At 45.0% G+C, this 14,239-nt stretch overlaps 1 protein-coding gene across 1 annotated transcript in view; it reads right to left on the reverse strand.

The window, feature by feature from the left end:
• IKZF5 (IKAROS family zinc finger 5) overlaps positions 1 to 14,239 on the reverse strand; it is a 46,652-nt gene that overhangs the window by 7,812 nt on the left and 24,601 nt on the right. Inside the window, exons 3-4 of the mRNA XM_038757670.1 lie at positions 6,541 to 6,704; positions 1,770 to 1,952 (exon numbers count right to left, since the gene is read on the reverse strand). Coding sequence (XP_038613598.1) covers positions 1,770 to 1,952; positions 6,541 to 6,673 — 316 coding nt within the window. The 5' untranslated portion in view covers positions 6,674 to 6,704. The remainder of the gene's footprint in view (positions 1 to 1,769; positions 1,953 to 6,540; positions 6,705 to 14,239) is intronic.

Raw genomic sequence — 14,239 nt, forward strand, 5'->3', positions numbered from 1 at the left:
CAGTGGATTTAACTGGATGTACCTACTAGACTGTGAGCCCGCTGTTGGGTAGGGACCGTCTCTATATGTTGCCAACTTGGACTTCCCAAGCGCTTAGTACAGTGCTCTGCACACAGTAAGCGCTCAATAAATACGACTGACTGATTGACTGATCATCGTGTTTCAAGTTGGTAGTTCCATGCAAAAACTTATCGGCTAAATTGGGGTTTTGGAATTATCAGTGGATTTAAGTGGATTTACCTACTAGACTGTGAGCCCGCTGTTGGGCTGGGACCGTCTCTATATGTTACCAATTTGTACTTCCCAAGCGCTTAGTACAGTGCTCTGCACACAGTAAGCGCTCAATAAATACGACTGACTGATTGACTGATCATCGTGTTTCTAGTTGGTAGTTCCATGCAAAAACTTATCGGCTAAATTGGGGTTTTGGAATTATCAGTGGATTTAAGTGGATTTACCTACTAGACTGTGAGCCCGCTGTTGGGCTGGGACCGTCTCTATATGTTACCAATTTGTACTTCCCAAGCGCTTAGTACAGTGCTCTGCACACAGTAAGCACTCAATATATACGATTGATTGATTGATCATCATGTTTCTAGTTGGTAGTTCCATGCAAAAACTTATCGGCTAAATTGGGGTTTTGGAATTATCAGTGGATTTAACTGGATTTACCTACTAGACTGTGAGCCCGCTGTTGGGCAGGGACCGTTTCTATATGTTGCCAACTTGTACTTCCCAAGCGCTTAGTACAGTGCTCTGCACACAGTAAGCGCTCAATAAATATGACTGATTGATTTATCATCGTGTTTCTAGTTGGTAGTTCCATACAAAAACTTATCGGCTAAACTGGGGTTTTGGAATTATCAGTGGATTTAAATGGATTTACCTACTAGACTGTGAGCCTGCTGTTGGGTAGGGACCGTCTCTATATGGTGCCAACTTGTACTTCCCAAGCGCTTAGTACAGTGCTCTGCACACAGTAAGCGCTCAATAAATACGACTGAATTTAAAGTAGTCTCTCTGCCGCTTATTTACACAAGCAATCGGAATCAGGCTGAAACAGCTAATAAATGATCTACCTTAATGCGACTGTTATTAAATGCAAGAGTGTGATGTCACAGCGAAGAATCAATCAATCAATCGTATTTATTGAGCGCTTACGGTGTGCAGAGCACTGTACTAAGCGCTTGGGAAGTACAAGTTGGCAACACATAGAGACGGTCCCTACCCAACAGTGCGCTCAAGCTACGGCGATGGGAGGCTGCCGACCGCACGGAGCCGCCCAACAGTCCGAAAGATGAGGCGGTCCTAGATTTTAAGCGCTCAGTACAGTGCTCCGCACACCGTAAGCGCTCGATAAATACGATCGCGTGACTCTGGACGGACGTGGAACCCCCCACGTCACGGAGATCATCGAGCTTCCTTGGTTTGTTGCCAAATTCGGCGTTTCCCTCCGTGGAAGAAGACAGCCACCTGCCCAAGTCGGAAGCAGTGGGCCGATTTTAAAGGGCCCGGGGGCATTGGGAGAACGGGACGGCGAGACTTGGGTAACACTATCGCCGATTCGTTATCCCAACACGAGGGGATGATGAGAATGAGGAAGCGGGTGGTAACGGGGGGCTGCGGAGAAGGGAACCGGCTGAATTGGCTCGTGGCCTTCGTTCCGGGGCGCGGAGCTGGATTTCCAACCGGGCCCTCCGTGTCCAACTAGCAGGAGCGATCGCGTTCGACCAAAGCCACGGGTTACCTGAAAACCGGTTCCTCATTACCTGTGTGGATTCGGATGTGCTCTATGAGTCGCGCCGTTCCTTTACTGGCGTAATTGCAGTAGCGACATTTTAGCTTCCCATCGAACGTCCTTTCAAACCCATCCACTAACATTCCTGAGTTTTCATCCAGGGAAACTTCAACGGACGGGTGGTCGAGTCCATTCTGATCGCCATCCGTCCCGGCTGGAAACGAAACATCGCCGTGGCAGTTATACATCCGGGAACGGCCGCGGTTTGATATTCCCGAGTCCACGGTTGCACTTATCTTTTTTAAACGGTTAGTTACGTGCTCACGTTACAATTCCACCGTGTCCTTTAAACCTATCCATTCATTCGTTTGCATTTATTGAGCACTTACTACGTGCAGAGCACTGTCCTTTGCGGTGAAAATATCATTCAACGCAAACAATCACCTTCAAAACACTTCATGGACATTTTTGCAAACTACACAACGTGGATGTTTGTGGAGCAACTAGATAACACACCTTTTTTAAACGGTTGGTTACGTACTCATGTTACAATTCCACCGGGTCCTTTAAACCTATCCGTTCATTCGTTTGCATTTATTGAGCACTTACTACGTGCAGAGCACTGTCCTTTGCGGTGAAAATATCATTCAGCTCAAACAATCACCTTCAAAACACTTCACGGACATTTTTGCAAACTACACAACGTGGACATCTGTGGAGCAACTGGAACCCGGGTGGAATCAATCCTCTCTCATAATAATAATAATGATAGCATTTATTAAGCGCTTACTATGTGCAAAGCACTGTTCTAAGCACCGAAAATAATAATGAGGGCATTTACTAAGTGCTTACTATGTGCAAAGCACTGTTCTAAGTGCTGAAAATAATAATGAGGGCATTTATTAAGCACTTACTATGTGCAAAGCACAAGCACTGTTCTAAGCACTGAAAATAATAATGAGGGCATTTATTAAGCACTTACTATGTGCAAAGCACTTTTCTTAACGCTGAGAATAATAATGAGGGCATTTATTGAGCGCTTACTATGAGCAAAGCACTGTTCTAAGTGCTGAAAATAATAATGAGGGCATTTACTAAGTGCTTACTATGTGCAAAGCACTGTTCTAAACGCTGAAAATAATAATGAGGGCATTTATTAAGCATTTATGATGTGCAAAGCACTGTTCTAAGCGCTGAAAATAATAATGAGGGCACTTATTAAGCACTTACTATGTGCAAAGCACTGTTCTAAGCGCTGAAAATAATACTGAGGGCATTTATTAAGCACTTACTATGTGCAAAGCACTGTTCTAAGTGCTGAAAATAATAATGAGGGCATTTACTAAGCGCTTACTATGTGCAAAGCACTGTTTTAAGCGCTGATAATAATGAGGGCATTTACTAAGCGCTTACTATGTGCAAAGCACTGTTCTAAGCGCTGAAAATAATAATGAGGGCATTTATTAAGCGCTTACTATGTGCAAAGCACTGTTCTAAGCGCTGAAAATAATGAGGGCATTTACTAAGCGCTTACTATGTGCAAAGCACTGTTCTAAGCGCTGAAAATAATAATGTGGGCATTTATTAAGCGCTTACTATGTGCAAAGCACTGTTCTAAGCGCTGAAAATAATAATGAGGGCATTTATTAAGTGCTTACTATGTGCAAAGCACTGTTCTAAGCGCTGAAAATAATAATGAGGGCATTTATTGAGTGCTTACTATGTGCAAAGCACTGTTCTAAGCGCTGAAATTAATAGAGGGCATTTATTAAGCGCTTACTATGTGCAAAGCACTGTTCTAAGAGCTGAAAATAATAATGAGGGCATTTACTAAGCGCTTACTATGTGCAAAGCACTGTTTTAAGCGCTGATAATAATGAGGGCATTTACTAAGCGCTTACTATGTGCAAAGCACTGTTCTAAGCGCTGAAAATAATAATGAGGGCATTTATTAAGCGCTTACTATGTGCAAAGCACTATTCTAAGCGCTGAAAATAATAATGAGGGCATTTACTAAGCGCTTACTATGTGCAAAGCACTGTTCTACGCGCTGAAAATAATAATGAGGGCATTTATTAAGCGCTTACTATGTGCAAAGCACTGTTCTTAGCACTGAAAATAATAATGAGGGCATTTATTAAGGGCTTACTACGTATGTGCAAAGCACTGTTCTAAGCGCTGAAAATAATAATGAGGGCATTTATTAAGCGCTTACTATGTGCAAAGCACAGTTCTAAGCGCTGAAAATAATAATGAGGGCATTTATTAAGCGCTTACTATGTGCAAAGCACAGTTCTAAGCGCTGAAAATAATAATGAGGGTATTTATTAAGCACTTACTATGTGCAAAGCACTGTTCTAAGCGCTGAAAATAATAATGAGGGCATTTATTGAGCACTTACTATGTGCAAAGCACTGTTCTAAGCGCTGAAAATAATAATGAGGGCATTTATTAAGCACTTACTATGTGCAAAGCACTGTTCTAAGTGCTGAAAAAATAATGAGGGCATTTACTAAGCGCTTACTATGTGCAAAGCACTGTTTTAAGCACTGATAATGAGGGCATTTACTAAGCGCTTACTATGTGCAAAGCACTGTTCTAAGCGCTGAAAATAATAATGAGGGCATTTATTAAGCGCTTACTATGTGCAAAGCACTGTTCTAAGCGCTGAAAATAATAATGAGGGCATTTATTAAGGGCTTACTACGTATGTGCAAAGCACTGTTCTAAGCGCTGAAAATAATAATGAGGGCATTTATTAAGTGCTTACTATATGCAAAGCACAGTTCTAAGCACTGAAAATAATAATGAGGGCATTTATTAAGCGCTTACTATGTGCAAAGCACTGTTCTAAGCGCTGAAAATAATAATGTGGGCATTTATTAAGCGCTTACTATGTGCAAAGCACTGTTCTACGTGCTGAAAATAATAATGAGGGTATTTATTAAGCACTTACTATGTGCAAAGCACTGTTCTTAGCACTGAAAATAATAAAGAGGGCATTTATTAAGGGCTTACTACGTATGTGCAAAGCACTGTTCTAAGCGCTGAAAATAATAATGGCATTTATTAAGTGCTTACTATACGCAAAGCACTGTTCTAAGCACTGAAAATAATAATGAGGGCATTTATTAAGCGCTTACTATGTGCAAAGCACTGTTCTAAGCGCTGAAAATAATAATGTGGGCATTTATTAAGCGCTTACTATGTGCAAAGCACTGTTCTACGCGCTGAAAATAATAATGAGGGCATTTATTAAGCGCTTACTATGTGCAAAGCACTGTTCTTAGCACTGAAAATAATAAAGAGGGCATTTATTAAGGGCTTACTACGTATGTGCAAAGCACTGTTCTAAGCACTGAAAATAATAATGGCATTTATTAAGTGCTTACTATACGCAAAGCACTGTTCTAAGAACTGAAAATAATAATGAGGGCATTTATTAAGCGCTTACTATGTGCAAAGCACTGTTCTAGGTGCTGAAAATAATAATGAGGGTATTTACTAAGAGCTTACTATGTGCAAAGCACCTTGGGCAAGTCACTTCACTTCTCCAGGCCTCACCTCCCTCTGTAAAATGGGGATTAAGACCGGGAGTCCCCTACGGGACGGAGACCGTATCCGATCGGATCGGTTTGTACCTACCCCGGCGCTTACAACAGTGTCTGGTACATAGGAAGTGCTTAAATACCAAAAAAAAAAAAAGAAATCCCCAAACAAAATCTACATTTAATCGGCGTGCTCGGTTATTCAACTGAGCGCTCACCGTGTGCTGAGCACTGAACTACGCACTTGGGCGAGTATAATCCAACAGAGTTGTTAGACGCGTTCCCTGTCCGCACCGAGCTTACATTTTTAACCATCAAATGAACGTGTTTTTTGGTGAATTCCACACTTGATGTTGCAACAAAATAAAGCTTAGAAAACCGTCCCCACCAACTGCTTTCTTTACTACTTAAAAGAAACCAAACACCCGCGTATGGCTCACAAAAAATGATAATAATAATTAATAATAATGGTGGTACTTGTTAAGCGCTTATTATGTGCCAAGCACTGTTCTAAGCGCTGGGATAGCTACAAGAGAGCTACAGAGAAGCAGCGTGGCTCAGTGGAAAGAGCCCGGGCTGTGGAGTCCGAGGTCGTGGGTTCAAATTCCGGCTCCGCCAACTGTCAGCTGTGTGACTTTGGGCAAGTCCCTCAGCTTCTCTGGGCCTCAGTGACCTCATCTGGAAAATGGGGGTGAAGACCGGGAGCCCCCCGTGGGACAACCTGATCACCTTGTAACCGCCCCAGCGCTTAGAACAGTGCACATGGTAAGTGCTTATAAATGCCATTATTATTATTATTAGAACAGTGCTTTAATTCATTCAATCGTATTTATTGAGCGCTTACTGTGTGCAGAGCACTGTACTAAGCGCTTGGGAAGTACAAACTGGCAACATACAGAGACGGTTCCTACCCAACAACAGGCTCACACTTTGCACACAGTAAGCGCTTAATAGATGCCTTTATTATTATGATCATTACAAGGTCTGTCCCACGTGGGGCTCACAGTCTTCATCCCCATTTTCCCGATGCGGGAACTGAGGCCCAGAGCCGTTCAGTGGCTCGCCCGGGGTCCCGCGGCAGACCAGTGACGGAGCTGGGATTCGAACCCATGGCCTGTGATTCCCAAGCCCGGGCTCTTCCCACTGAGCGACGCCGCGGCGTCGTTTATACAAAAACAGTAATATGACGGGGCTTATAGGCGACTATCAGCGCGTTTTCCGAAAGGGAAATATTTAGTAAAAAGTGCGGTCTACCTCCCTGAAGAGCTTCTGCTTCCTTGTCGCCGCTCACTGATCCCGAGATCATGTTCACATGGTGGGTCTGTTGAGTGAGATATTCCTGAAAATCTTTCACGAAATCCAGAGGCTCTGGTTTCTTCTCCCCCATATTCACTGCGGGCGTTGACGACTCCTTGTACCTAGGAACAGAAAACTGGGATTATACTTGAGCCACGGAGCGACGCCGAGCCGGCCGTGTGCTTTCCCACCGGAGCCCGGGATTCTCCCAGGACGGCCCCGCGTTCCCGGGCGGCTCACCGTCGATGAACAGACGGGTAGACGCGTTCCCTGCCCGCAACGAGCTTACGTTTTTAACCATCTAATGAACGTGTTTTTCGGTGAATTCCACCCGATGCCGCAACAAAATAAATCTTAGAAAACCATCCCCACCAACGGCTTTCTTTACTACTTAAAAGACACCAAACACCCACATACGGCACTGAACTACACACTTGGGCGAGTATAATACAACAGAGTTGTTAGACGCGTTCCCCGTCCACAATGAGCTTACGTTTTTAACCATCTAATGAACGTGTTTTTCGGTGAATTCCGCACTTGATGCCGCAACAAAATAAACCTTAGAAAACTGTCCCCACCAACGGCTTTCTTTACTACTTAAAAGACACCAAACACCCGCGTACAGCACTGATCTACACACTTGGGCGAGTGTAATACAACAGGGTTGTTAGACGTGTTCCCTGTCCGCAACGAGCTCACATTTTTAACCATCTAATGAACGTGTTTTTCAGTGAATTGCGCACTTGATGCCACAACAAAAGAAACCTTAGAATACCGTCCCCACCAACGGCTTTCTTTACTACTTAAAAGACACCAAACACCCGCGTACGGCACTGAACTACGCACCTGGGCGAGTATAATACTACAGAGTTGTTAGACGCATTCCCTGTCCGCAACAAGCTTACGTTTTTATCCATCTAATGAACGTGTTTTTCTGTGAATTCCGCACTTGATGCCACAATGAAAGAAACCTTAGAAAATCAGCCCCACCAACTGCTATCTTTACTACTTAAAAGACACCAAACACCCACGTATGGCACTGAACTACACACTTGGGCGAGTATAATACAACAGAGTTGTTAGACGCGTTCCCTTTCCGCAACGAGCTTAACATTTTTAGCCATCTAATGAACGTGTTTTTTGGTGAATTCCACAACAAAATAAACCTTAGAAAACCGTCCCCACCAACTGCTTTCTTTACTACTTAAAAGACACCAAACACCCGTGTACGGCACTGAACTACACACTTGGGCGAGTATAATACAACAGAGTTGTTAGACGCGTTCCCTGTCCGCAACGAGCTTAACATTTTTAGCCATCTAATGAACGTGTTTTTTGGTGAATTCCGCACTTGATGCCGCAACAAAACAAAGCTTAGAAAACCGTCCCCACCAACTGCTTTCTTTACTACTTAAAAGACACCAAACACCCGCGTACGGCACTGAACTACACACTTGGGCGAGTATAATACAACAGAGTTGTTAGACGCGTTCCCGTCCGCAACAAGCTTAACATTTTTAGCCACCTAATGAATGTGTTTTTTGGTGAATTCCGCAACAAAATAAACCTTAGAAAACCGTCCCCACCAACGGCTTTCTTTGCTACTTAAAAGACACCAAACACCCGCATACGGCACTGAACTACACACTTGGGCGAGTATAATACAACAGAGTTGTTAGACGCGTTCCCTGTCTGCAACGAGCTTACATTTTTATCTAATGAGCGTGTTTTTCAGTGAATTCCACACTTGATGCCGCAACAAAATAAACCTTAAAAAACTGTCCCCACCAACTGCTTTCTTTACCACTTAAAAGACACCAGACACCCGCGTACGGCTCACAAAAATCATATAATAATTAATAATAACGACGGCATTTGTTAAGCGCTTACTATGTGCCAGGCACTGTTCTAAGAGCTGGGGTAGCTCTGTAAATATAAACTACTATTTATATTCGTATGGGAACGTGGCTACTGATCCGTTCTCAAGGACCTGGGTTCTAATCTCAGCTCTGCCACTTGTCTGCCGTGTGACCCTGGGCAAGTCGCTTTCCTACATTTCCTCCTGATATTCGAAATAATTTCAGCTAATTCCGTTGTACTGTAACAATAATAATAATAATGATGGCATTTAGTAAGCGCTTACTCTGTGCAAAGCACTGTTCTAAGCACTGGGGATGTTACAAGGTGATCAGGTTGCCCCACGTGAGGCTCACAGCCTTAACCCCCATTTTACAGATGAGGTAACTGAGGCACAGAGAAGTGAAGTGACTTGCCCAGAGTACTCTTGTGTGCTCAATAAATACCATTAATTGATTGATTCTCTGGGCCTCAGTTACCTCATCTGTACAACGGGGCTGAGCCCATGAGGGACATGGACTATGTCTTACCTGATTAGTTTGGATCTGCTAAGTGTTTATTACAGTGGCACAGAGTAAGCGCTTAATACCATTAAAAAAAAAAAAGTAACCAAAGTAGCTGGGAAACAACAGCTGCTACCAGAAGTAGCAACAATAATAATAATAATGATGGCATTTATTAAGCGCTTACTATGTGCAAAGCACTATTCTAAGCGCTGGGGAGGTTACAAGGTGATTGGGTTGTCCCACGGGGGGCTCAGAGTCTTCATCCCCATTTTACAGATGAGGGAACTGAGGCCCAGAGAAGTGAAGCGACTTGCCCAAAGTCACACAGCTGACAATGATAATAAATAATAATAATGATGGCATTTATTAAGCGCTTACCATGTGCACTGCACTGTTCTAAGCGCTGGGGAGGTTACAAGGTGATCAGGTTGTCCCACGGGGGGATCACAGTCTTCATCCCCATTTTACAGTTGAGGGAACTGAGGCACAGAGGAAGATCAGAGGCAGGCATCGTCAAGTGGTTGCCACGTGCCAAGCCTAAGAGCAGAACGGTACGGGGTCCGTGTAGCCCATGTGACCTCAGGGTTGTCCTATTTAACCGGCTCCTAAACGTCTAAACATCTAAACGGCCCCGCAACTACCACTTCCCAGTGCTAGGCGCCTTCCATTCATTCATTTCATTCATTCATTCAATCGTATTTACTGAGCGCTCACTGTGTGCAGAGCACTGCACTAAGCGCTTGGGAAGTACAAGTTGGCAACATATAGAGATGGTCCCTACTTGACAACGGGCTCACAGTCTAGAAGGGGGAGACAGACAACAAAACAATACATGTGGAAAGGTGTCAAGTCATCACAATAAACAGAAATAAAGCTAGATGCATATCATTAACAAATAGAATAGTAAATATGTACATATTGAGCGCTTACTGTGTGCAGAGCACTGTACTAAGCACTTGGGAAGTACCAATCTGCAACATATGGAGACGGTCCCTACCCGACAACGGGCTCACAGTCTAGAAGGGGGAGACAAGACAACAAAACAAAACATGGGGACAGGTGTCGTCATCACAATAAATAGAAATAAAGCTAGATGTTGAGCGCTTACTGTGTGCAGAGCACTGTACTAAGCGCTTGCGAAGTACAAATCGGCAACATATAGAGACGGTCCCTACCCGACAACGGGCTCACAGTCTAGAAGGGGGAGACAGACAACAAAACAATACATGTGGACAGGCGTCAATTCGTCACAATAAATAGAAATAAAGCTAGATGCACATCATTAACAAAATAAATAGAATATTAAATAGGTACGTATTGAGCGCTTACTGTGTGCAGAGCACTGTACTAAGCGCTTGGGAAGTACCAATCGGCAACATATAGAGATGGTCCCTACGCGACAACGGGCTCACAGTCTAGAAGGGGGAGACAGACAACAAAACAAAACATGTGGACAGGTGTCGTCATCACAACAAATAGAAATAAAGCTAGAGGTTGAGCGCTTACTGTGTGCAGAGCACTGTACTAAGCGCTTGGGAAGTACAAATCGGCAACATATAGAGACGGTCCCTACCCGACAACGGGCTCACAGTCTAGAAGGGGGAGACAGGCAACAAAACAATACACGTGGACAGGTGTCAAGTCGTCACAATAAGTAGAAATAAAGCTAGATGCACATCATGAACAAAATAAATAGAATGGTAAATATGTACAAGTAAAATAAAAGTGATGGGCTAGTTAATAACGCTTAGCCCGCGCTCTCCCAAGCACTTAGTACAATGCTCAGCACACAGTAAGCGCTCCGTAAAGACCAGTGATTGATTTCTCGACATCCCGCGTGAGCCCTCACTTTCCTGAGCTCCTCTTGTTGATGATGATGATGATGATGATGATAGCATTTATTACGCATTTACTGCGTGCAAAGCACTGTTCTAAGCACCGGGGAGGTTACAAGGTGATCAGGTTGTCCCACGGGGGGCTCACAGTCTTCATCCCCATTTGACAGATGAGGTCACTGAGGCCCAGAGAAGTCAAGTGACTTGCCCAAAGTCACCCAGCTGACAAGTGGCAGAGCCGGGATTTGAACCCATGACCTGTGACTCCAAAGCCCGGGCTCTTTCCGCTGAGAATAGACCGTGTCCAACCTGATTATCTTGTATCTACCCCGGTACTTAGTACAGTGCCTGGCACGTAGTAAGTGCTTAAATACCATTAAAAAGAAAGAAAAAAAAATGCTGGGAGGTTTGGATTAGATGAGAAGCAGCGTGGCTCGGTGGAAAGGGCCTGGGCTTTGGAGTCCGAGGTCATGGGTTCAAATCCCGGATCCGCCAACTGTCAGCTGTGTGACTTTGGGCAAGTCACTTCACTTCTCTGGGCCTCAGTGACCTCGTCTGGAAAATGGAGATTAAGACCCCCATCATCAATCGTATTTATTGAGCGCTTACTGTGTGCAGAGCACTGTACTAAGCGCTTGGGAAGTACAAATTGGCAACATATAGAGACAGTCCCTACCCAACAGTGGGCTCACTTCCAACCTGATCACCTTGTAACCTCTCCAGCACTTAGAACAGAGCTTTGCACGTAGTAAGTGCTTAATAAATGCCATTATTATTATTATTATTATCATTACTTGGGTACTAATAAAGTTGATTAAATTGTTTTTTAACAATTTTTCTCTGTGAAAAATCCATATTTTTGACTAGCCAACGGGCTGTACTTACCGTGATCATCAATAGAAAATTCGAGCCACTTGTACAGACGGATTTCCGGTCACGCGGCCCACTTTTGAAACAGAATAGACCGTGTCCAACCTGATTATCTTGTATCTAAACAGAATAGGCCGTGTCCAACCTGATTATCTTGTATCCACCCTGGTGCTTAGTATAGTGTCTGGCACACAGTAAGTGCTTAAATACCGTTAAAAAGAAAGTTAAAAAAAAAAACCGCTGGGAGGTTTGGATTAGATGAGAAGCAGCGTGGCTCGGTGGAAAAAGCGCGGGCTTTGGAGTCCGAGGTCATGGGTTCAAATCCCGGCCCCGCCAACTGTCAGCTGTGTGACTTCGGGCGAGTCGCGTCACTTCTCTGGGCCTCAGTTCCCTCATCTGTAAAATGGGGATGAAGACTGGGAGCCCCCTGTGGGACAACCTGATCACCTTGTAACCTCCCCAGCGCTTAGAACAGTGCAGTGCACATGGTGAGTGCTTAATAAATGCCATCATTATTATTATTTATTATCATTGTCAGCCGTGTGACTTTGGGCGAGTCGCGTCACTTCTCTGGGCCTCAGTTCCCTCATCTGTAAAATGGGGATGAAGACTGGGAGCCCCCCGTGGGACAACCTGATCACCTTGTATTCCCCCCGGCACTTAGAACACTGCTTTGCACATAGTAAGCGCTTAACAAATGCCATTATTATTATTATTATTATTATCCTGAGAAGCAGTGTGGCTCAGTGGAAAGAGCCCGGGCTTGGGAGTCAGAGGTCCTGGGTTCAAATGCCGGCTCCGCCAACTGTCAGCTGGGTGACTTTGGGCAAGTGACTGAACTTCTCTGGGCCTCAGTTACCTCATCTGGAAAATGGAGATTAAAACTGTGAGCCCCCCGTGGGACAACCTGATCACCCTGTATCCCCTCCGGCGCTTAGAATGGTGCTTGGCACATAGTAAGCGCTTAACAAATGCCATCATTTTTTTTTTTGGTCCCTCCTGACTTGACCACACACTTTACGGAGAAAACTGAAACCATCAGGCGTGATCTCCCTAAAATCTCCCCTGCTCCTCCCCAGGCCCTCCCTCCACCTGCTCCGTCTTTGACGCTCCCATCCGCTGTTGGGTAGGGACCGCCTCTCTACGTTGCCAACTTGTACTTCCCAAGCGCTCTGCACACAGTAAGCGCTCAATAAGTACGATTGAATGAATGAATGAATCTTTCCCAAGAGAGTTTGATGAGATCTCCCATCTCCTCCATCCCTTCAGGCTTTACCCCCGCCAACCGCCATCTTCAACCGGTCAGTTTCCGATGCTTCTTCCCTACTGATTTCAAACACGCGCACGTATCCCCCATCCTGAAAAAGCCCTCCCTTGACACCATTAATCACTCCAGTTATCACCTCATCTCCCTCCTACCATTTCTCTCCGAACCCCCTGAATGAGTTCTCTACACTTCCTCTCCTTCAATTCCTCTCGACTCACTGTGGATGGGGGACATGTCTACCACCTCTGTTGATCTGTCCTCTCCCACGCGTTCAGTGCGGCGCTCCACGCAGAGTAAGCACTCAGTAAATGCCACTGACCTCCTTCTTGCCAAATCCCACGGCCTCTACTCCATCCTGATCCTTCTTGACTTCTCAGCTGCTTTCCATCCCATGGACCATATCCCCCTCCTGAAACGTTACATAACTCTGGCTTCACAGACCCCGTCCTCTCCGAGTTCTCCTCTATCTCTCTGGCTCTGCTTTCTCGGCCTCTTTCGTGGGTTCTTCTTCTGTCTCCCACCGAGTCAAGGCTCAGTCGTGGGTCCCCTTCTATTCTCCGTCTACATCCACCCCCTTGGAGAAGTCATTCACCCCCATGGCTTCGACTACCACCTCTATGCAGGTGGTTAATTCCCAAACCTACCTCTCCGGTCCTGGCCTCTCGGATTGTCTGCCGTCTCGCGCTTCCTCCTGCCATCAGGACATCGCTACTTGGATGTTCCCACCGGCACCTCAGATTTAACACGTCCAAAACAGACCTCGGCATCTTCCCGCCCAGAGCCGGCCCGCCCCGTGACTTTCCCCGTCACTGTAGGTGGCACCTCCTTCCTCCTCGTCTCACAATTCTGCAGCCTCGCCATTATCCTCAGCTCGTCCGTCTTACTCAACCCACATAATCATTTAATCTCGAACAAAAACCTGTCAGTTCGACCTTCATAACGCTGCTAAAATCTACTCTTTTCTCTCTATCCAAACTGCTACGTCGATCCAAGCACTTAATGTATTCTGCCTTGACTATTAATAATAATAATAATAATGGCATTTATTAAGCACTTACTATGTGCAAAGCACTGTTCTAAGCACTGGGGACTGTGAGCCCACTGTTGGGTAGGGACTGTCTCCAAATGTTGCCAACTTGTACTTCCCAAGGGCTTAGTACAGTGCTCTGTACACATTAAGCGCTCAATAAATACGATTGATTGATTGACTGATTGATTGGGGAGGTTACAAGTTGATCAGGCTGTCCCACGGGGGGCTCACAGTCTTCATCCCCATTTTCCAGATGAGGTCACTGAGGCCCAGAGAAGTGAAGTGACTCGCC

Source organism: Tachyglossus aculeatus, chromosome 16 (genome assembly GCF_015852505.1).
Source record: "Tachyglossus aculeatus isolate mTacAcu1 chromosome 16, mTacAcu1.pri, whole genome shotgun sequence".
Lineage (NCBI taxonomy): Eukaryota > Metazoa > Chordata > Mammalia > Monotremata > Tachyglossidae > Tachyglossus > Tachyglossus aculeatus.